This window comes from Megascapheus bottae, chromosome 6 (genome assembly GCF_031878675.1).
Source record: "Megascapheus bottae isolate mThoBot1 chromosome 6, mThoBot2.hap1, whole genome shotgun sequence".
NCBI classification, from domain to species: Eukaryota; Metazoa; Chordata; class Mammalia; order Rodentia; family Geomyidae; genus Megascapheus; species Megascapheus bottae.
In genome coordinates, this window is record NC_143514.1 from 50959706 (window position 1) to 50983715 (window position 24010).

A 24010-nucleotide genomic window follows, 5' to 3' on the forward strand; every position below is an offset into this window, starting at 1 on the left:
TTCATCCTTTAAACTTTTTACACTTTTGGAAAAATTGTCCTTGTAGTGAAATGATCATTAGTGGCATGTTCCTTACCTAGATTAGCCAATTGATAATATTTTTCCTCCCTTCTCTTCCCTTTCCCCCCCCCTTCCTCTCCTTTCCCTTCCCTTCCCCAACCCTCTTTTCACCCCTCTCTCCTTTTCTCTCCCCTTTCTGTTTTCACTGAATCATTTGATAACTATGATACCTCACCTGGAATTTTTTTTTAAGCATATATTTGCTAAAAAGGCATTCTTTTACATAATCTCTATATAGTTGTTACAGTGGAATTTTAACAGGGAAATAAAACAGTCCATATAATAATTTTTGGCTAGTCCTGGGGCTTGAACTCAGGGCCTGAGCACTGCCCTTGGGCTTTCCTAAAGGCAGTGCTCTACCACTTGAGCCACAGCACCACTTCCAGCTTTTTTCTATGTATGTGGTACTGAGGAGTGGAACCTAGGTCTTTGTGTATGCTAGGCAAGCACTCTACCACTAGGCCAAACTCCTGGCCCCCCATATAATAGTTTTATTGTTTGTTTTTATGCTGGTCCTGGAGCTTAAACTGTCCCCGAACTTTTTGCTTAATTCTGTTGCTCTACCACTTTTTGCTTTTGCTATACTTCCACTTTTGGCTTTTTTTTTTTTTTCCTGGTTATTAGAGATGAGTCTCACAGATGTTTCCTACTTGAGTTGGTTTTGATTCAGATTTTAGCCTCTTAGTTTACAGGACTAAGAAACTATTACCTGGCTTGTCCCTGTGAATTTTTTTTTTCTCCACTTTTTGACTTTTGAGTGGTTAATTGGAAATAATATTATGGACTTTACTGCCTGGGATGGCTCCTCCTTAGTAGCTAGGATTACAGGAATGAGCCACTGGTACCCAGCTCAGCAAATTGTTAACCAGTTTTCCTACTATTTAAAAATTTTTACTCCTATTTAGTGGTATCTGTTAACAGTCTTCTCTCCATCTCCCTTGTCCCAGTCTTCTGTAATCACTTTGTTTTCTACTTCTCAATATGTTTATCTAATCACACATTTTGTTTTGATGGAAGGTCTTTATTGGGCTTGCAGTCACACGATAGGTAGAAAGTTAGCAAAGTGTTAATGAGTACTTTCATGAAGAGATTGTGACATGTCTGGAACAAAGTAATTGTTGAGCTCAGTATACATCCTGGGAATGGGTGCATCATATTTGTAAGTTGAAAATGTATCTAAATATGTTCTGAAGCTTTTGATTTCATTGTGACAAAATAAGTATGATGAGGGGGTTCTGGTATGAAATAATTTTTAACCTCTTTACAGACAGATCCAGTTGAGTATGTGGAAAACATGTGTGAAAATATGCAGCTATACCCACTGCAGGACTTTCTCACTGGAGATCAGCTTCTTTTTGAGTACAAGCCAGAAGTAAGGAGGTTTTTACTTTTAAAACTTGCTTTTAGAGAAAGAGGAGTATGAAAAAGGCTTCATACTTTTTACCATACCTTTATGGCATAAAAAGTATGTAAAAAGAACTGAGAATGGAGAAAATTTGGTTATATTTTGTTATTAAATAGTTCTGTGGATAATTTTTCATGATTTTCTTACATGTTCACCTTTGAATATAATTTTTAAAACTTTTTCAAGCGTTGAAACATCTAAAATACGTAATTTCCAAGAAAAATACTATTTAGAGATTTATCAAAAAATATACTTGGGACTGGGAGTTTGGCCTAGTGGTAGAGTGCTTGCCTAGCATGCACGAAGACCCAAGTTCAATTCCTCGGTACCACATACATAGAAAAAAGCCAGAAGTGATGTTGTGGCTCAAGTGATAGAGCACTAGCCTTGAGAAAAATGCAAGGACAGGGCTCAGGGAACCTGAGCCCAAGCCCAAGATTGGCAAAAAAATAAAAATAAAATAAAAAAAATACACACACACACACAGACACACACACAGACACACACTTGATATTTGTGAATTGTAACAGCTCAATAAAACTGATGATAAGGTTTTTGAAATACTAATAAACTAATGGACCTTTGTAAATTCAGGTGCTTATGGACTGTGCATTCTTTTTTTTGTGGTGGGTCATGGATCTTGAACTCAGCCTGAGTGCTGTCCCTGAGTTCTTCAGCTCAAGGCTACCACCCTACCCTTGAGACAAGCCCCACTTCCCATTTCCTGGAGGTTAATTAGAGATAAGAGTCCTTTTGTGCTTGGGCTTTGAACCTTGAATTTTAGATCTCAGCCTCCTGAGTAGCTAGGATACAGGCGTGAGCCACTGTGCCCCGCTGGACTGTACATTTTTCATTGAGCATCAAGATGCTAGGATCTTCAGGATGCTAGGATCTATCTGCAGGATGTCTAACAATGTAACTTTCCCCTTTTTGTTTTTGTTTTTGGTTCAGGGCTTGAACTCAGGGCCTGGGCACTTTTTTGCACTTTCTCAGGGATAGATCTCTATCACTTGAGTCACAGCACCACTTCTGGCTTTTTCTATGTATGTGGTACCAAGGAGTTATACCTGGGTCTTTGTGCATGCTAGGCAAGCACTCCACCACTAGGCCAAACTCTTGGTCCCACTTTTCCCTTTTAATAGAAACATAGGTTAAAATTGTTTTTGTATGTGTCTCCCTTCCTTTATCCTTCCTTCCTCACTTTCTTTAGGTCATTGCTGAAGCCCTTAATCAGCTAGTTCCTCAAAAAGCAAATCTTGTTCTACTGTCTGGTGCTAATGAGGGAAAATGTAACCTCAAAGAAAAGTGGTTTGGAACTCAATATAGCATAGAAGGTAAAAAATCTTAACCATTGTCCCATATTTAAGTATATCTAATTTTCTTGGAACTTTTATTCTTTATGGGTATTTAATGTTTTTGTATATTTTAAAATTTTTAAAATGAAGACTGCTTATTGTACTTTGTAAGAAGTTTGTTTTTATTGTGTTTGTATATATATAAAATATATATATAGAGAGAAATAGTAAAACAAAATGTTGTTTTGGTATTTGGCGGGTAAACTTTTACCTTGGTTTGGTTTAGAAAAGTTCCTCTTAAATTTAGTGTACATGTATATATTGCTTGGTGATCTTAGTAAAATACAGATTCTGCTCAGGAGTGGTAGTAGACTCTGTAACCTTACCCTACCATTTGGGAGACAGAGGTAGCAGATTGAGAGTTCAAGGCCAGTCCAGGACATACAACAAGTCCCTATCTTAAAAACCATATGAAACCAAAAACATTCAGTGGGTCTGAAGAGAGCCTGGGATTCTGGGAATTGTAACAGTATCCCGGATGACAGTGATGCCGCTGACACCAAACTATGAAAAGTAAACTTATAGATTGTGTGGATGGATAGGAGAAAGCAGAATTATTTTTTTTAATGCCAAGGCCTTGAACTCAGGGCCCTGTACTTTTCAGATTGGCATTTTCTGCTCATGGCTAACATTCTACCACTTGAGCCCTATCTCTAGACTGACTTCTGAGATTGAGTCTCATGGACTTTTCTTTTGCCTGGACTGGCTTTGAAATGAGCTCCTCAGATATCAGCTTCTTGAGGAATTTGGGTTATAGGAATGACCCACCAATGCCCGGGTGGCACAAGCAGTTTTTGGAGGCCAAGTTGATGACTGGTTTGTGGTTAGAATTCTGAACATTGTATTATTTGCTGGATAAATTTGTTTTTCTACTTTCTACAGATATTCAAAATACTTGGGCTGAACTGTGGAAGAGTAATTTTGAATTAAATCCAGATCTTCATCTCCCCGCTGAGAACAAATACATAGGTCAGTAAAATTGCAATCATTATACACCTGTATAGAACATTGGTTTGCAAATTGCCATATGAATCAAATTTTAGAATTTCAGCAATATTCTTAGGTAGGCAAGTAAACTAAAGTTTGTGCTTTTTCATATATATATATATATATATATATATATATATGATAGGTAATTTTTCATGGGAAGAAATTGTCATTATCTTCTTGATTATTTTAATTTCTCAAGTATATTTTCTAACAATTCCATTCCCATATACATATCCAAAGGAACTGAAAAGCACTTAAAAGAAGCACATGTGTGTGTTCTTTCATGGCACTGAATAGTGCAATACCTAAAAGATGAAAACACAAAATTATAGTTTATGCATACATTAGAATATTATTCATACATAAAGGAAAAAGGAAGTACAGATACATGTTATAATGTGGTTGAGCCTATAAAACACTATTCCAAAGGAAAGAAGTCAGTCAGGGAAGGTCATTTGCACAAAATAAGTAAATTCATTTAGACAGAACACAGATTGATGATATCTAGGTGTGAGGTACTGGGGAGAAACTCCCTTAATGGGAGTATTCAGTTTATGGCTGTGTGTTATACTCTAGAATTAGAATTTGGTTTATTTCAGCCATGAAGAAACAGATTACTAGGAATCCTGTCAAAATACCTGAATGCATTACTTATTATTTTTTTTCTTCTGTTAGCCACGGACTTTACGTTGAAAGCTTTTGATTGCCCTGAAACAGAATACCCTGTTAAAATTGTGAATACTCCTCAAGGTTGCCTGTGGTATAAGAAAGACAACAAATTCAAAATCCCTAAAGGTAATAACAGATTGTCAGTCTAAAAGGAGACTTCACTTTGTAATTATCGTTTGTTCCTATGTCTGTTGCTTGCTTTCTCTTACCCTTCACTTTGAAGATAGACCTTTTCTGGACTTTCCTGTCAAATTCATATTGTGCTCCTGTGCAATCCTAGAAATCTATATAGGTACTTTCGTTTCCAGAAGATATTAAAATTGTTTTTAGGAAATAAATTGTTTTTTTGTTTCAAATAAATGAAAACAGACCATTTTACCCAGTTGGTTGTATTATTATTATTGTTATTATTTTATTGTTATTAAGATGATATACATAGTGATGACTCATCAGGTAATGAGTATATTTCTTTTTGTATAATGTCACCCTGGTTGCATTATTTATTATTTTTAAATGAAACAGAATAAGGTTATGTGAAGAAAATTATTATTATTTTTTTTTTAGCATGAAACATGACAGTTTATTTTGTTAAGCATTTCAGTATGTAGTAAAAACATGAAAAGCAATATAAGAGCAAAAAGTCTGAGCAATTGGGAATAGACTCTAGTTGAAGAAAATTATTTTTATATACAGCAAATAGCATAAACCAGCCTCCTATGCTTCCCTCTGCCATTTTTGCTTTTCAGCATAAAGAAAGCCCAATGTAGCATTAAGCAGACTATAAATTCCTGTCTTTAAGAACTATGTTGTGCTTTATTGTCCATCCTTGTGTGTAACACTGGGGCTTAGACTGAAGCGTCTTGCGGAGTACCATATAGTCCATGCCCCAGACTTCACCCACAGCTGTAGCGTGGCTCTGTGGAGGATTCTTGACATTTTCTCAATAAGGTGTTTCTGTAATTTTGTTGGCTTTTTTAATTTTGGTGCATATAAGACAAACCCTTCACAATTTATTTTTGAGCATCTCACTATTGAGACCAGGTTGGCCTGGAATCCCTTGCAGGGATTACAGGTGTGCATGCCTGATTTTACAGTTTTTGTGTTTGGTCTTATATTGGTTTATAAGGATGTCACATAATGTTTGTTGTTTGTTTGCCTGCTTGTTTTAACTTGGAGGTACTGGCATTTGAACTCTGCACATTTCCAGACTTCACTTATTTTTCAAATAGGGTCTTACATTTCTTCCTGGACCCGCTCTGGACCACAATCATCCTAGTTACATTCCCCACCTAAGCTGGGGTAACAGGTGTGAGCCATCACAGCCAGCCTTTTTGACTGTGATCTTCCTGATCTTCACCTTTAGAGTGCGTTACATGTGCATCACTGTGCCTGCCCCCAAGATGTAAACGTTTATTCAACTTCCTTAGAAAATGAACCCTACTGACCGGCATGGCACATACCCTATATTTACAACTATTCAAGAAGTAAAAGGTTCTGCTCTAATTTTCCCAATGTGAACATTGGGACTCTTCCATTAATATTCCTGACATGATACTTAAGTAAACATTTCCTGTGTGAAGCCATTGATAAATACAAATACTCATAGACCTCACTGTATGTGTCTGTATACCTTGTGAGACCAGGCATTAGTGGTTCACACAATCCTAGCTATCTAGAAGGCTGAGATTTGAGAATCGAGGTTCAAAGTCAGTTTTGGGCAGAAAAATCTGTGGGACTTTTTAACTGTAAGTCCAATTAACCACAAAAAAGCTGGAAGTGGACCTGTGGCTCATGCTCATGTGGTACATACAAGTCTAGTCTTGGAGGGAGGGGGGTTGGGGCAGGGCAGGAGCTAAGGAACTGTTACTAGGTCCCTGTTCCTAGGCCCCAAATTAAAGCCCCAGTAACAGCACTAAACGAAAGGAAAACCCTTAAGAATAAAAGTATACTGTGTAGAAAAAAAAGGTACAAAAGTATCATTAAGACTTAAGAACAGGTAGTTTATTCAGAACTTGAAATACATATTAAGGGAAAATATTTGGTTAATGTATGTCTATATTTTATCTATGGCTTTTTGGCTTTTAAAGTTTTTAGTTGTTTTTTTTTTCTGCTGTACAGGGGTTTGAAAATAAATCTTTGTGTTTGCTAATAAAGTCTTCTTTTTTCAGCCTATATACGTTTCCATCTGATCTCACCTATGATACAGAAGTCTGCAGCAAAGTAAGTCTTTGTGTGTGTGTGTGTGTGTGCACGCGCGCGTGCGCGCGCATGCATACTCGTGTGCTCGTGCACGTGTGTGCATGTGTGTGCATGTGCACGTGTATGTGCATGTCCTGGGGCATGAACTCAGGGCCTGAGTATTGTCCCTGTAAACCACAGCTCTACTTAATTTGAGATAAGAATTTCATGAACTTTTCTGCCTGGGATGATGTCTAGCCTCCCAAGTAGCTAGCATTACAGGTATGAGGCACTGGTACCCAGATTAATGTCTTCTTTTTTAGGGAAAAAAATTATAAAGAACATTTGTACATACACATACACAATTTTGTGTATATACTGGTACTTATGTCTTGCCCTCAGGGCCTTGTGCTCTTGCTTAGCAGTTTTGCTCATGGTTGGCACAGTCCTTGTTTTTCTTTTGTTGGTTAATTAGAGATGAGGGTCTTGAATTTTTCTGTCTGGGCTATCTCTTCCTTTCTCCCTGCCCCACCTTCCTCTGGTATATATGTGTGTCAGTACTGAGGTTTGAACTCAGGGCCTCATGCTGTTGTTTAGGTTTTTTTTTTTTTTGTTTTGTTTTCCTCAAAATTGTCACTCTACCATTATCTACACCTCCATTTTAGGGCTTTTTGCTTATTAATTGGACATAAAGGTCTCATGTACTTTTCTGCCCTTGGATCTCAGTTCTCAGATCACAGCTGCCTGAAGTGTGAGCCACTGTTGTCTGGCTCCTGTTGTCATTTTCTGTGAGATTGGGAAGCCCTGCTCGAGGTAGATATATGATGCACTTGCAACAGAAAGTCCGGAATAAGCCTTGAGCCAAATTTGTGTACCAGGTGTTGTACATTGTGAAGTAAAGAATTAAGGCCTTAGTAAAGTCCAACTTTTCTAAATTGAAGAAAAAGCCTACTGATTTATGTTTTTCTTAGGAACTAATGATATAATCTACATTTTGTACTTCCCAGTGTAGTCCTCTTTGACATCTTTGTCAACATCCTTACTCATAACCTTGCGGAACCAGCTTATGAAGCTGATGTGGCACAGCTGGAGTATAAATTGGTAGCTGGAGAACATGGCTTAATTATTCGAGTGAAAGGATTCAACCACAAACTACCTGTAAGTATATGTACTCTAAAGTTTCCTCATAGGGAGCTTTAAAAATAGCATTTTATGTTTTCTGTTCTATAGAATCAAGCATAGAGGTCCATGATGCTGTACACAGAAAGAAATATTTACTCATATCTAATGCTAGCTGTCCTGGAGAATCATGGTTTGAAGTCAGTCTAGGCAGAAATGTCCATGAAAGTTGATCTCAGAAATAACAAGCAGAAGCTCAGTGCTAGAGGTTTTTTGCTTGTAATCCTATCTACTCTGGAGACTGAAATCTGAGGATCTGGTTTGAAAACATCCTGAGCAAGAAAGTGAGACTTTTCTTCAGTCAGTAAATAAATGAAACAAAACATCAAAGCTTTTAAGTGCTGCAGGAGGGAGTGGGGCAAACAACAACAACAACAACAAAAAACGGGTGCTGGTGGCTTATGCCTATAATCCTAGCTAATCAGGAGGCTGAGATCTGAGGATCGCAGTTCAAAGCCAGCCTGGGCACAGAAGCCTGTGAGACTCTTATCTTCATTTAACCACTAGAAAACTGGAAGTGATGCTGTGGCTCAAGTGGTCGATTGCTAGCCTTGAGCTGAAGAGCTCAGGGATAGTGCCCACGCCCAGAGTTCAAGCCCTGGTACAAATTGAAAAGAAAACATAAGTTGAGCAGGTGCCTCACGCCTATAGTCCTAGCTACACATGAGGCTGAGATCTGAGGATCAAGATTCAAAGCCAACTGCGCACAAAAGGACCATCTCCAATTAACCTCTAGAAATGGGGAAGTGGAAGTAGGGCTTGACTTACGGATAGGGTGGTAGCTTTGAGCTGAAGAGCTCTGGGACAGTACTGAGACCAAGTTCAAGCCTCATGACCCACAAAAAAGAAAAAAAAAAGAATAAAGGAAGTTGATGAGTATAACATGAATTTAAAGGAGAACCATTATGAATACAGTCATAAGTGCCAAAAAATGATAAGTTAAGTTGGCGTTTTTAACAAACAAGAATGGAGTGAAATTACTTAAATATAATTATAAACAGAAATAGCAAATGTTATATTAAATGAACTGTTCAAACTTAAAACCAAGAACATGCCAAGAATAACCTATGATTTCATAACTCTGTCATTAGTATTGGCTACTACAAAAAAAATGAAACTGTGAAATAACATCTTGTTGAGAATGAAAAATCTTTTTTCTTTGCAGACAATAGGATTATATTTCTAGAAAACCTAAGATGCTACTAAGTTTAAAAATTAATTTGTTGTGATATCACTAGTCCTGAGAGTGTTTGAAAATCAATGGCTGTCTTCAGATAGTATCAATAATCTTTTAGAAAAGAGTGGAAACAATCTGGGTGCCCGTGGCTTATGCTTTTAATCCTAGCTACTCAAGAGGCTAACATCTGAGGATTGAGGTTTGAAGCCAGCCTGCACCAGAAAGTCTGTGAGACGCTTATCGCCAATTAACCAGTAAAAATCAGCTGGAAGTAGCACTGTGGCTGAAGTGGTTGAGCACTATAACCTTGAGCAAAAGAAACTGAGTCAGCCCAAGCCCAGAGTTCAAGCCCCAGGACTGGCACCAAACAAACAAAAGAATGGAAATGAATGTTCCATTTACAGTCTGGCAGAAAACAATAGAAACTATAGGACCTATGTTAAACCCTTCATGTTTGTGGATAAGATAGTTCGATTCAGAATATGTAAAAGCTGTGCCCTTCCAACTACTCATATTTTGGAGTGGTGGAGATGCTGCTTAATATTACATTCATTTAAGTTCATTTGAGAATACTCAGTAAAGTGATAAAAGGAAGATTAATCACTCTACCTTTGGTGAATGTTGACTTTAGCCTTTTGATGATTCCTTGAGTTGTTGGTGTTTCTATGTTTCCTACAGTTCCTAGCACCTCTTCATACAATCTTCACCCCTAGTAAAACACTAAAGAGAAACATTTCCCCACAGTGGATTTCCATGCTTTGCCACTTAACTTGCTTTTCTCTCTTTTTCTTTTTAGCTACTATTTCAGCTCATTATTGACTACTTGGCTGAGTTCAATTCCACACCAGCTGTCTTTACAATGATAACTGAGCAGTTAAAGAAGACCTACTTTAATATCCTCATAAAGCCTGAAACTCTGGCCAAGTAGGTATACACAGGATCAGTTTGTATTTGGGGCACATAAAAGTGTTTCACCTCCTGGGGGAAAATGGGACGAATAGCGAAATTAAATTACTCAACATATTATTTACTTGGCAGCTTTTAATTATTCAGAATTCATTAAGCTTCCAAAAGAGAACAAGAAGGCAACTGAGGAGGTCATACACCAATGTCGACACCTTCTAATAGGCAGTTGCTTTGGGCTTGCCTTCTACCAGAGCATATTCTTATCCTGCACACAAGGTTAATGGTAGCTTTTACACATACCTTCATGTGAATCAGAAAACAGGTGGAGCCTTTGTGGCTTCATGAGCTGACAACAGCTCTCAGTTCACATGGCTAGCAGGCCTCTTCTTGACATTCTTGCTGTGCATTTGTAAATGGTGAACTAGTAGCACAGCCTTATTTTTTAAAAAACTTGGTTATAATGAGCCTATAAATGAACAGAAATAGAAAGCAGCAGTAGAAGGGATTATGATATTACATAGTAACTAATAATCAAATCACAAAATGTTATTAAAAAAACAAATATCAGTTGGAAAGAGCATTGAAGAGCATTGTAACTACTGATTTTTTTTTGGTGGGGGTGGGCAGTCCTGGGCGTGAGCTCAAGGCCTGAGCACTGCCTTTGGGTTTTTTTCTTTTCTTCTTCTTTTTTTAATGCTTAAAAAACATTTGTTAAATAAATATCCAAACAAATCATTAGAATAAAGAGAAAATTGAAGGAAAATTCCCTTCCTTCTCCTCCCCTCTCTTATTCCTGCTTCCCCTTCCCATTTTGATCATTTTTTTGGGGTGGGGTTCAACTTTTTATATTTTTATTTTTAATTTTTTTTCTCTGGGTTAAAATTTACAAATTTTTTATTTAAGGGGTTACAGTTATATTCGCCAGATAGAAGGTGCATTACTTCTCACACATTGATACCCCTTCTCATGTTTTTGTCCCCATTTCCCTCTCCCCACTCCCTCCCCTTATCTTGTTTTCCCTCCTTCTTTTTCCTATTTCAAATAAACATATATACAATATATCAGGTAACAATACTGTAACAATATGAGATTAATCAAAGGGCAACAAAAGAGAAGAGAAATAACATAGTACATTAAGAACAATAATCTCTCAAGATAAAGCTCTTGTTTCCATATCTTGGAGATCCTTTCATTCAGCCTCATCCTCTCAAGGCTAGCACTCTACCAATTGAGCTACAGCACCATTTTGGCTTTTTCTATGTATGTGGTACCGAGGGATTGAAACCAGGTCTTTGTGCGTCCAAGGCAAGTACTCTATCAGTAGGCCACACTCCTGACCCCATATTGATATGGTTTATATCTAGTAACTCTTGGATTGTGTATAAGTACTACTTTATTGAAACACTACTTAAAGAAAACCCAGTAACACATGAAATTTCCTAAAGGGTTGTAGAGTAATAACATCCATCTTTTGAAGATATATGTGCTAGATCTGTTCAGAAAACTTTGCATATAGTTTTACCCAAATCTCATAAATGATAGGCATTACTCCTTTCTCTGTCTTACATATAAGGAAGATAGTGAGTCATAGATATTAAAGATTGGATTTGGGACAGTTGAGGGATGTGGAGGTGAAGTTACTCTGGTTTTGGACTATAGTTACTACCTATACTATACCTATACCCATGGGAATGGCCTCCAGTAATTAATGGATGTTAGTGAAGCTTCAAACCATACCAGTAATTGATTTAAAAGAATGTGTGATTGGGTAAGCTTGACTCATCTGTTAATCTTATGTTGAATGTTTTCTTCCCCAACTTAGGAAAGTAATACATTGTTCTATTGGTTAGTAGGTTTCCTTTACTGTGAAGCTGGGCATAGTGGCTCATGTCTGTAATCCAAGCTACTCAGGAGGCTGAGATCTGAGGATCCCAGTTCAAAACCAGCCCATGCACTTAAGTCTGTGAGACTCCTTTATCTTCAATTAACCACCAGAAAAGTGGAAAGTGGCACTGTGGCCCAAAGGGTAGGGTGGTAACCTTGAGCTGAAGAGCTCAGGGATAACGCCCAGGCCCAGAGTCCAAGTCCCACGATTGAAAAAAAAAAAAAAAGTATGTTAACTTTTTTGGTGCTGGTCTTGAGGCTTGAACTCAGAGCCTGGGTGCTGTTTCTGAGCTTTTGTGCTCAAGGTTAACACTCTGCTTTGAGGTTGTGTTTTTTGTAGGGAAAGGTCTGGTTTGAGATAAAGGTATCACAGGCTGGGCCTAGGAGTTTGGCCTAGTGGTAGAGTGCTTGCCTGGCGTGCATGAAGACCAGAGTTTGATTCCTCAATACCAAAAAGCTGGAAATGGTGCTGTGGCTCAAGTGGTAGAGCTCTAGCCTTGAGAAAGCCTGACGACAGCACTCAGGCCCTGAGTTCAAGACCCAGAATTGGCCAAAAAAAAAAAAAAAACCCAAAGTCTTATAGACTCTGCTGCCTGGATTGGCTTTGAATCTCATGTCTCATACCTCAGTTTCCTGAGCAGCATGGATTACAGACATGAGTCACTGCTGTCTGGTTAACATACAATATTAAATGCCTTTTGATTATTTTGTGACATTGTTTCTCCATCTTAAGTTGTGCCGGCAGTTATCTCTTTAGAAACACATCATATGTGGGAATTTGACCAGATATTTCTTACTTTGAAGATGCAAACCTTTATCTTTCCTCCCTTGTCCTTTGTATAGAGATGTTCGGCTTTTAATTCTGGAGTATGCTCGTTGGTCTATGATTGACAAGTACCGAGCTTTGATGAATGGCCTTTCCCTTGAGTCTTTGCTGACATTTGTCAAAGAGTTCAAATCCCAACTGTTCGTTGAAGGTCTGGTGCAAGGGAATGTTACAAGCACGGTGAGTGTGAGGGAGTGTGTTATCATAGCTTGGCCTGAATCTGGTGGGCTCTGGGAGCTCTTTCCTAAAAAAACAGCTCTAATCAGATGTTAGTAGTCTACCACTGTCTTAGTGTTCTGATTAGGAGGTCACTCTTGAAATTATATTTGATATCTGTCTCTTGGTTTCTGTTCTGCTCACAGAAATTACTTTCAAAGTCTCAGCTCATTGCTAGAAGAGTAAGAAAAGCTTTGCCTTTACCCCTAGCAGTGCAAAGGGGCTCTTGGACCAGAAGGACTTAGTACTGTGAATTGCCCCTGAGAAACTTCAGAGAGGAGCACACGCCTCCCTTTGTCCGTCACTTGATGGATAACAAGTCTGGACAGGGGATGAGGTGGTAGTCTCTTAATGTAAGGGCTTTTTTTTCTGAATTTGTGTCAGTGGGCACAAGTTCTAAATGATAGTCACAGTCACCATTGACACTGGCGTAGCAAGTACGTTGCTGCCCCAGAAGGGCAGCGTGTGGCGTGTACTGTCTGATCAACACAGCGGGTACTGAATCGGTGAATGAGCAGCCTGCTCACTAAGTGACCTGTCCAGCTTTTAGGTGAAGACTGTTTTCTAGTACCATTATGGGCACAAATTAATGTTAAGAGGGACTGATAGGTTATTTTCTTCTTTCTTGTCTCGTAGGAATCTATGGATTTCCTGAAGTATGTTGTTGAGTAAGTATTTTGTTCTTTTTGAGGGTTATATGTTCTTACAAAAAAATGGCATTAAGACACAGTTGAGTTACTAAACCCACATTTCAAAAATGTTTAAAAAGTTCATTTTCTTGTTTTTTTTTGAGGCTGAGGTAAAAGAATGCAATTGAGAAGCAACAGGAAGCCTGCTTGCTTCTTCTTAGGTTTTAGATTGGGTTAAGGGGATAAAGGAGTACTTGAGTGATCCATGTTACTTCTTTTGCAGCAAGCTGAACTTCAGACCCTTGGAACAGGAGATGCCTGTGCAATTCCAGGTGGTAGAACTGCCCAGTGGCCACCACTTATGCAAAGTGAGAGCTCTGAATAAAGGGGATGCCAACTCCGAAGTCACAGTCTACTACCAGGTCAGTTGGTGGCCTTGTTCAGCCATCTTCATGGACAAATAGCTATAGTATACTGAAGGGGAGGAGAATGTTAGCCTAGTGACCTTAAAAAGCCCTTTTGTTGTTAATCTCTGTGGTTTTAAGTTTGGAGCCATCTGTCTTCTTGAAGCACCTACATTTAAATATTGCTTCTCAGTGAAATGGCCTTTTATTACCCTGAGGTATTGCTTCATCAATCAATGAACCATCATTATTATTCTTGTAATAATTTTGTGCTGGTAAATGGGGGCTTGAACTCAGGGCCTCATGCTTTCTCTTACTTGGCTTTTTTGCTCGAGCCACATCTCTTCTTTTGGCCTTTTGCTATTTAGTTAGAGAGAAGAATCTCATGGACTTTTTTTTCCCTGGCTGGCTTCAAATCATGACTGTCAGATTCCTTAATAACTTGAGCACTTCTGAAAGAAAAGTACAACCAAGGAAACAATGACTGCCAGGGCCATACAGGTTTCAAAGTATCTGGAAGGATTTTTTCTATTTTACAGATGACAGACCCCAGGCTCACAGTCTTTGAAATTTATTCCATTTTCAGATATATGTTCTGTTTTTAGATTCTTTCCCTGTTATTCTAGGGGTGGGGAAGAAGCTTTATTATGTAAGGAGGTACTTTTGCATTTGGCTCATCATAGCCTGCTTTAGGTTATGGTTGGCCCCACTCACTTTTAGAATTATGAGGATCTCTAAATCTGTGCCCATCCATCCTGATCCCCTGCCCAGTTCTGGAGTTTCTGTAGCTGCCACTGTGACCTCAAGTTCTCTGCATGAAGAAGTCACTTCCCTATCAGACTCTGTGGAGATTCCTTGTTTAAGCTTTGTGTGGCTGGCATGGCCTTGTGAACTTCTTGTTTCTTTCTGGCCCTGGGCTTGAGTCTTTTCTTGTGATTCTTAATCTGGTTTTCAGCACTAAATTTACTGCCTTATGACATGGCTTTGTTAGTGAAACTGAGCCTTAATGAGTCAGTGAGTCTTTCGATGCTGCCTCCAGAGCATTTTTATCAACTGCTTTGTTTCTCTGAGTATGGACAGCTGCAGAAGCTCCTGTTAATTTGTTTCTTCATTTGAGGAATACTCTATAGATACCCTTCATGATTGTAAAATGCCTGTTGCCTTCTTTGGGGCCTTGAACCTTGAACTACAAGTACTTGATTTTAGAATGTATGCTGTAGGTTTTCTGGGTTCTCTAGACAGGAGCTGGCAGGTTAAATATTATTGGACTCAATTCTGTGTTTATGTGTTTGTGCTGAGAATACATAATAGAACTTTTTTTTTTTTTTGCCAGTCCTAGGTTTTGAACTCAGGGCCTGGGGCACTGTCCTTGAGCTTTCTCAAGGCTATAGCTCTAGCACCTGAGCCACAGCACCACTTCTGGCTCCCCCCCCCCCTTTTTTTTTATGTATGTGCTTGGCACTCTACCAAAAGACAAAATTGTTCAAACGTATGACTGTCTAGTATGAGTAGTTGATTGTTAGAGGAAGAAGACAGGGAATAATACCTAAACTAAGTTGTCCAGAATAGCTAGATTAAAAGCCTGTGAGTCATTGACTATTCAGTTGATCTGCTCTTCTTTCAGTCAGGCCCCAGGAGTCTACGGGAATACACGCTTATGGAGCTGCTTGTGGTAAGTGCCTCTGGAGTCCATGTGTGCAGGTGCCTCTGACCCACTGTGAAGCCCAGGCTTTCTGCCTTGGGGGTGACATTTGATTGGAGTAAGATAATCATTAAGATCATGATTATATTCCTAAACCATTTAGGGAAAAAGGAGTAAGGGATGCTGGATTCTGGAGATATACGGAACGCTTCAGGGGTGAGAAATAGAGGCTTCTTTGCTTCAAGTTGGGCTAATGGATATGTTGAATTACAGATGCACATGGAAGAACCCTGTTTCGACTTCCTTCGAACCAAGCAGACCCTTGGGTAAGTGCTGGCACTGAACTCTTCAGACGGGTGTAGAGTTGGCTTTGCAGGCTGAGGTTTATAAGCTGTCCTGACAAAGCCTGTCAAGTCTCTCTGGTCTCCAGGCCTTAAGTTACCTCTCAGAATTTCTAAAATTTGCATTTTGGATTATGGTCAGGTTTCAGGATAAGCATGGAAAGGCTAGTTTGTGGTCCCCCGTACAGCACTGTGGTGGACACTTTGATGTGAATATGAAGTAGCTGCCTCTCTGATACGGTTAAGGATAGGTGGAAGGCTTCCCCCTCCTTATCTCATCCCCATGAGCTCATGTGACTTCACCCTTGCTGTAGGTATCACGTCTACCCAACCTGTAGGAATACATCTGGGATTTTAGGATTCTCTGTCACTGTGGGGACCCAGGCAACCAAATACAAGTGAGTAAGGGAGTGGGATGGGTTTGAACTCTTCCTTCTGGACAGAGGGGGAACTATAGCTGTGTTTGTGCTAGGTCTTGGGAGGTGGGAGAGTGGAGGGCTCGATCTAGAGCTGATAGATTCTGCTAGACCCATAGTTTAGTCAAGCTCTATGGTCACTTTGGGGGGTTTTTTCCTCCTCAGGGGGACTAGAGGTCAAGAAAGGTGAGGATGCCTGATTTGGCACCCAGGCTAGAACTGAGGTGCAAGGCCGTGTTAGTTTTCAGCTTTGAAATGGCAGGCCTGGTGGATGCTCTTTCAATATACCATCAGGAAATTGGGCTTCAGGTTGTGAGAGAGGGAGGGTTTTCCCCTGTTCTCTTCCATCTCTGGTTTAGGGTACAGTTATAAGGCTTGAGAAACTTTTTTTTTTTGCCAGACCTGGGGACTGAACTCAGAGCCTAAGCCTTGTCCTTGGGCTTTCTCAAGGCTAAAGCTCTACCACTTGAGCCACAGCACCACTTCTGGCTTTTTCTATATATATGGGACTTAGGAATCGAGCCTGGGTCTTCATGCATGCTAGGTAAGCACTCTACCACTAGGCCAAACTCCCAGCCCCCCAACTTTTATAGTTTAGTCCTAGCCTTTCCTTTCAGTTCTGCCTAAGATCAAGTCTTAACATTTCATTGACGACATTTTGTTTCAGCTCTGAAGTCGTTGATAAGAAGATCGAAGAGTTTCTTTCCAGCTTTGAAGAGAAGATTGAGAATCTCACTGAAGAGGCATTCAGTACCCAGGTGACAGCACCAGTCTAGTCTTCATAAGCCTTTAAGAGATCAGAACTGGTCTTCAGTGCTAATTTGGTGGCCAGTTGTTAAGCTTGGTAGCCCATGAAATCTGAGATGACCCACTTGCTCTCCTTTTCACCATGCCTGACAGGTCAGGGGAATGGGGAAATTTGCGTGACACCATGTTTGACTGTGTCTCTTTGGTGGGAACAGGTCACTGCTCTGATCAAGCTCAAAGAGTGCGAGGACACTCACCTTGGAGAGGAGGTAGACAGGAACTGGAATGAAGTAGTGACACAGCAGTATCTTTTTGACCGCCTTGCCCATGAGGTATGATTTTCAGAACAAGATTGCCTCATTTCATGAACAGGAGTAAGCAAAGTTGTCAAATGGCGGAGAAAGCCAGGACACCACTTTTGACAGTTCTATAAGCATCACGTATAACCTCTCCATCTTTCTGATTTTTATTGAGACTGACTGTAAGGTTTTGAGGAAAAGGGTTCTGCTAGAGATAATAGAATACTTGTGTATTTACAAAATACTGGGTTGGGCCAGGAGTTTGGCCTAGTGGTAGAGTGCTTGCTTAGCATGCACAAAGACCCAGGTTCGATTCCTCGATATCACATACATAGAAAAAAAGCCAGAAGTGGTGCTGAGGCTCAAGTGGAAGAGCCTTGAGAAAGTTGAAGGCCCTGAGCTCAAGCCAGGACCAAAAAAAAAAAATACTGTGTTCCTCTTGCATTCTTCCTCTTGCAATCTTCTGCCAGACATTATCAAAGAATATTGCCTTAGGAGAGGCAGAAAGGTTAATAAGAGGAAGCTTGTTCAAGCCTGCTCACTCGTTTTCTTAATAGAAGCAAGAGAAAATTCATCTAGTGTATACAGTAAAATGAGAACATTTCAGTAAAATGAGAACATTTTGGGTTTCTGGCATTTGTCATTAATTCCAGTATCTGTACCCTCCTATATTGCTTACTTGGTATGAAATTGGTGTTTTAGAGGCTCATCTTTATCTTTCCTTGGAAGACTAGGGGCAAGCTGACATGGAGAAATTTTTTTAAAGACACCTTTTCCCTGTCTTCCCTTCCTTTAAGATTGAAGCACTGAAGTCATTCTCAAAATTAGACTTAGTCAACTGGTTCAAGGCTCATAGAGGACTAGGAAGTAAAATGCTCAGCGTTCATGTGAGTATGGTCGCAGTGGTTCTTTCCAGTCGTGAGATTAGGTTGTAAGTCTCTGCCCAAATCTCATGACCTCTGTCTTACCTCAAGCCTTTGCTCTTTCAGGTTGTTGGATATGGCAAATATGAACTGGAAGAGGATGGCAGCTCTTCCGGAGAAGATCCCAACTCTCCTCCTTGTGAAGGGATGCAACTGGCCTACCTGCCACCCTCTCCTCTGTTAGCAGACTCTACCATCCCCATTACTGATATCAGGGCTTTCACAGCAACACTCAACCTTCTCCCCTACCATAAAATAGTCCAATAAACTGCAGTCTCGTTGGCCTGAAGCAATGTGTATTTAAAGATTTGTTTGTATTTTATGGAGTTGTACACTACTATGGCCCCTATATGGCTTTAGGGGCTTTCACTGACAATTTTGGACTGGCATCCCAGCACTGAATTTACTAAGACTCATAACCCCAGGGGTTACTACGGGAGCCAGAAAGAGCTTGGCAGGGAACTACTGGGTAGGTCAAATGTGACCCCGATGCTCAGAACAGACTACGAAGCTCTGTCCTCGTGAGAGTTTCTTTATGTAACCATCTGTTCTAGGTACCTGTTTTTTTTTTTTTTTAACTTATTTTTAAATAAAGATAGTTCTGTATTCCCTTCAGAATGAGCCATCTGCTGCCTGTGGCATTCTTTATTGGTCATTTCAGTGTGGGGTAGATATCTAAAATATATATATACTACTTAAGTCCTAGAACAGCATGATAGCCCAAGTCAGAATTTAAGGGAGGAGTGCAGAAAAGGCTGAATTTTCCTTATAAAAACTAGTCAAGTTTGCCAAATAATTGCCTTCCGTGTTTAACAAAGATAATAAAAGCACCACGCATTTTTTTAAAAAGGTTGGAAAAATTACTTTATGAAGCCTTAGGAAGCACTGAATATAATTAAATTGTAATCCAGATTTAGATACAATTTAATAGTTCATTTCCAAAATAAAAGTCGTTATAGGAGAAATCATGAAATTTCCTAACACTTGATTTTAATACATTGCGCTAATTATCTAAAACAATTCGGAGGAACCAATATTTACAAGAGATGGAAGTATTTATGAAAAAAACCGTCATCAGGTTTCTGTGTGAATATATGTGTGTGTGTGTATATATATATATATATGTATGTGTATATGTGTGTGTATATATATATATATATATCTATATATATATATAGAACCCAAGGTTATATGACCTAGGAAACAGGTTGTCTATCATCAGAACTAGAGTGCAGAGTGAGACTTGGGTTCATAAATGCTTTCAAAAGCATGGGATTTGTTTCAAACCCTGTAGTTTTGCTCAGGACTGAAGTCAAAATTTTAACTACCACAGAGGAAAAAAATGGGAGGCTTTTCCTGTTTTAATTGTTCATCTGCGCTGGAAAGTCCAGTATCCCTGAGATAGGAACCACTGCGATAAGAAGGGAGTGATAGGTTCTCCCAAAGGAAGATTGTTGCTTAGTTATGCCTACTGCCCTGGTCATCCGGCTGCAAGCTCTGCGTTTCCCAACCTAATGCTTCGCAGCACCAAGACGTTTCAGTAATGGTTCATCATAAACCCAGCATTCTCCATCTTCATGGAATAGCTAGAAGAGAGGGAGAATTCGGTTACATGTTTCCTTTGTACTTAAAAGTATATATTTGTTTCATGTTGGCAGTTGAATTTCAGGTAGGGACCAGAAAACAGCACATTCATAAACAGTGATTGATTCTTCACTTCAGAGTCCACTCATGCTTTGCTGTGCACTTCAGTGTGTATGGGGAATAAGCAGGAGAGATGGAAGCTTACCCTTGTCTCCCATTGAATTTCCTTCTCCTTTCTTTCTCGGGCTTCTGCTCTTTGTCTTTCTTCAAGTCTGTGCTTTGCTTCAGTTGCTGCATCAATGTCTCGAATTTTTAAGTTGAAAGTGACATCCTTCCAAAGGCTAGAGAAGAGAGATCAAGAGGAGCTGGCACTCTTGAGAACACCTTATAGCCATGTCTGACTCAATACAACAGAACTAAAAAACAGCTTTTAAGTGCTGCAAGAGGGAGTGGGGCAAACAAACAAAAACGGGGTGCTGGTGGCTTATGCCTGTAATCCTAGCTACTCAAGAAGCTGATATCTGAGGCCTTGGTTCAAAGCCAGACTAGGCACAGACTGAGAGACTCATCTCCAATTAACCAACAGAAAGCCAAAGAGCTTTGGGACAATACCCAGGCCCAGAATTCAAGCCCCATGACCGACCAACCAACCGACCAACCGACCAACCAACCAACCAACCAACCAACCAACCGAATTCCCAAAAACAGAGCCAAGAAGAGCCATCTACTAGTTGCCAAAGGGAATAAGGGAATGGAGACAGTGTAAGGACAGCAGAAGGAGAAAGCTGTGATTTGGGAGTCTACCCTGGCTCTACTAACTTTATGCAACTTTGGAGGGTCAGCTGACCTCTCCAGGACTTGAGTGTTCTTACTGTAAACTGAAGGGATTAGATCACACTTTATTTCAGAGTAAACATTTAAAAATGTGATCTTTAATGGGGCCAAAAGGTCAACTAGAAAGGCTTTTGGGTGTAAGATGTGGCTTTCTTTCAAGACTACACAGGAGGCAGATTTAGAAATAGTTACAAAGCTGTAAGGTGCTGATCCCAACGAAGGTCAATCATTTGAGCTTAGTCTATTAAGCTATGCGTAGACAAGGAGTAAGTGCTAAATGACTGTTCTGGTGGTTTTCTTACCAGCGGGACTCATATTCATTCTGATCTTCCAACTTCCTTACTTTCTTTTTGATTATAGGCAACTTCTTGGTATCTACAAAGACCATGTTTTCCTAGAAAGCAAAAGTAGAGTGTCTCATTCAAATTATTAGAGAAAAGTCAATCCTTTCAGAAGACCAAGACAGATAAATCCCATGTAACTTAATGATGGTGACTGAATTTCAGATGTAGTCTGAAACCTAAAATGCAGTTGTGCTGTAGGTCCACAGGTTTCAACATGGATACATGCTAGAGATATAATTTCTTAGGGAGCTAGACCCCCTAAAAACCAATCTACCAATGTTAAGCAGCCTGTCTGAAGTTCTGTTTTTTGTTTTTTTACATCGCAAGTTCTTCCAAAGTCTAGGTCATCTATTAATCTTAGATCACCTTTCTTTCTGGACTTAATGAGATCACTTCATGGATGATATACAGAGTAAAAGTTTATTGATTGCAGGACTATTACTGATTTCTGTATTCATACTGCAAGTAACAAACTGTGAATGCATACGAACACCACACAAATTAGTTTTAGCCCTTCGTTTGACAAAAAAAATCACACTTTTTGACTATATAACATTTACTGAGTGACTGCTGTCAGCTATTGTTTTACATATATTGTTCTGTTTTGATAGAAGTAAAAATTATTCTATTACCTGCACTATTAAAGAGGATATAGGGAAAGTAAAAAGGCTTGCCCTGAAGAGATGACTTTAGAGCTGGTCTCATTGGTTCCAGATGATGAAAGCAAGAATAAGGGACACTAGCTTAAAACGTGACAAAATACAGGATTTTAGGGCTGGGAGTTTGGCCTAGTGGTAGAGTGCCTAGATGCAGGAAGACCTGGGTTCCATTCCTCAGTACCAAATACATAGAAAAAAGCCAGAAATGGTGCTGAGGCTCAAGTGGTAAAGCTCTAGCCTTGAGAAAAAGAACCCAAGGACAGTGCTCAGGTCCTGAGTCCATGTCCAGGACTGGCAAAAAATGAAATAGTAATATAGGTTCTTACCCCAGTTGCATATTTTGCATACATTACACCATTCCATTCCCCTTCTATTGAGCAAAAAGACTTCTTGTCATTTGGAGAACTAAACAAGAAAGGAAACATTCCGTGTTAGCATCAAAGTGAAATTATTCTCATCAACAGTGTGGCCAGCGTGGCTCATCTACAAGGAGAACACAGGGCAACTACTGCAAAACAGTCAAAGCGGCTTCGCAGACCTGGATTTACCAGGTCAACTGTGAGCAGAGGCTGGAACAGAATGCTCTTGAGCTGTAGATCCCACAAACAGTGGTTGTAACCAACATAAAAATCTCGGGTGAGGCCAGGAGTTTGGCCCAGTGGTAGAGTGCCTGCCTAGCATATATGAAGCGCTGGGTTTGATTCCGTGGTTACCACATACACAGAAAAAGCCAATAAAGTCATACTTTATCTGATGCTCAAATCTCAAAATTTAAAGACTACTAGGAGCTCTAAACTTACAGCTCTGAAGATGTGCAAAATTCTGCTGCGCTAGCAGCTCCTGTGGGAATTGTTTCCTCTGGGAATGTGTGAGTTCCGAGGAGCAAGCAACTGATGTTTCGAGTGGCTGCAATGGTGATGAAGCAGGCTGCTCTGTAAGCCCTGCCCGTATTTTCTCACTGCAAACTTTTCTCTATTTCATACTGCTTCTTAGCAAACTATTTTATGCTCAAGACTCACTCCATCTTCCTGAAAATTTCTTGGTGAATGCTGAATGTTATCCTTCTTAAACCATTTCCTTAGAAAACCTGTGAATCAGTCATGCACCTTCCATCTAGACATCACTCCCTTCTGGGCAGAGAAAAACTGTCCTAACACTGTAGATGCTCTGTCAGGTTGGCCCTGAGAACCCATCAATTGCCTATTAAAACAGCTACCTTTCCTGGAGCCAAGCCAAATAACTGCCTGCCTCTTGTGATGGTTTCTCTTTTTACCCAGCAAAGACATGGGTGGGAAGCATTGTGAAGACCTGGGAGATAATTTAGTGGAGGCCATAAAAGGCTACAGCAAGAACTTGCTCACAGTCCAGCCTGTCAAGAAGTCCATGATCCGGGATCTGTGTGAGGAAGGCACCTGGGGACACCTAGTTCCCACTATCATCAAGCTCCCAGAAAGGAACATTCCATCCATGGCTTCGGATTGTTGAGGTCTTCTTTTAATACAGGAAACAAGTTCCAAAGATAAAACTACTAAAATGGACAGTTTCTGTCAAGTTTAAGGGGAAAAGGAAAAGTATTTTAGAAAAGTAGAAGAGCACTGAGGCAGAAAACAAAATACCTACAAAATCTCAGCAGTAATTCTGTGCTTCTTTCCTCCATAGAAAGGTTTAGTGTGGAAAACGATATTTGCACTATAGCCTGTTTTGGAACAATTAATACTGCATTCTCCTCCCAGTTCCACCCAGGGCACTGTAAGGATAGACCTGCAAAATCAAAAATTTTCGGGTAAGGGAGGGAGGGAAAGCAGGAGAAAAACGAGAGAGGGGGTAACAATGTTCAACAAGAAATGTACGCAATACCTTACTTATGTAACAGTAACTCCTCTGTACAATAAACTTCACAATAAAATTAAAACAATTCTTGGGTAAGGCTGACAGGAAGAGGGAGAAGAGCATGATTTAAGAACTGCAGGGTCTGCTGCTGATCAAAGGAAATGGACCCAAGTCTACTTGCCTTCCATAACCGTTGGGAAATGTGAGAATGTAATGTTCGTCATAGTCCAGGCATGAGACACAGCCTGAGGAGAGAAGAGTTAGAATCTCTGGTGAGTGCCCAGTGGCCACAGGGCTTTGTTTGATGGGTACTCCATTCAGTTTATGGATGCCCTGTTCTGTACCACATTGCAACTCTCCTAGAAAGCACAAACCATGGTATCCAGCCTGCCTTTCTGGAGGCCATTTTCCTTCCAAGTCTCTAGTACATATTAGGATCGTTGTATTGGCACTGTAATTCAGTCGGGCACTGGTGGTGCTAATTAGTTACTTAGGAGGCTGAGATCTGAGGAT

The 24010-nt window shown here is 39.9% G+C and overlaps 2 protein-coding genes across 10 annotated transcripts in view; one reads left to right on the plus strand and one right to left on the minus strand.

Moving 5' to 3' along the window:
- Nrdc (nardilysin convertase) overlaps positions 1–18535 on the plus strand; it is a 56354-nt gene extending 37819 nt beyond the window's left edge. For all 3 annotated transcript variants that reach the window (XM_090334851.1, XM_090334852.1, XM_090334853.1), the window contains 17 exons: positions 1328–1432; positions 2676–2799; positions 3703–3789; positions 4486–4605; positions 6648–6699; positions 7665–7815; positions 9810–9937; positions 12647–12809; positions 13482–13513; positions 13758–13896; positions 15503–15550; positions 15794–15846; positions 16176–16259; positions 16945–17035; positions 17240–17356; positions 18121–18210; positions 18313–18535. In XM_090334851.1, the coding sequence (XP_090190977.1) occupies positions 1328–1432; positions 2676–2799; positions 3703–3789; positions 4486–4605; positions 6648–6699; positions 7665–7815; positions 9810–9937; positions 12647–12809; positions 13482–13513; positions 13758–13896; positions 15503–15550; positions 15794–15846; positions 16176–16259; positions 16945–17035; positions 17240–17356; positions 18121–18210; positions 18313–18513 (1785 nt within the window). In that variant the 3' untranslated portion in view covers positions 18514–18535. The remainder of the gene's footprint in view (positions 1–1327; positions 1433–2675; positions 2800–3702; positions 3790–4485; positions 4606–6647; positions 6700–7664; positions 7816–9809; positions 9938–12646; positions 12810–13481; positions 13514–13757; positions 13897–15502; positions 15551–15793; positions 15847–16175; positions 16260–16944; positions 17036–17239; positions 17357–18120; positions 18211–18312) is intronic.
- A 544-nt stretch (positions 18536–19079) lies between these two features.
- The window catches only part of Osbpl9 (oxysterol binding protein like 9), a 105101-nt gene continuing 100170 nt past the window's right edge, over positions 19080–24010 (minus strand). For 3 of the 7 annotated variants that reach the window (XM_090334857.1, XM_090334855.1, XM_090334854.1), the window contains 6 exons: positions 23679–23742; positions 23288–23428; positions 21994–22072; positions 20967–21058; positions 20036–20171; positions 19080–19832 (listed from right to left, as the gene is read on the minus strand). In XM_090334857.1, the coding sequence (XP_090190983.1) occupies positions 19758–19832; positions 20036–20171; positions 20967–21058; positions 21994–22072; positions 23288–23428; positions 23679–23742 (587 nt within the window). In that variant the 3' untranslated portion in view covers positions 19080–19757. The remainder of the gene's footprint in view (positions 19833–20035; positions 20172–20966; positions 21059–21993; positions 22073–23287; positions 23429–23678; positions 23743–24010) is intronic. The other 4 variants (XM_090334860.1, XM_090334861.1, XM_090334856.1 and 1 more) reach the window with 3 other exon arrangements.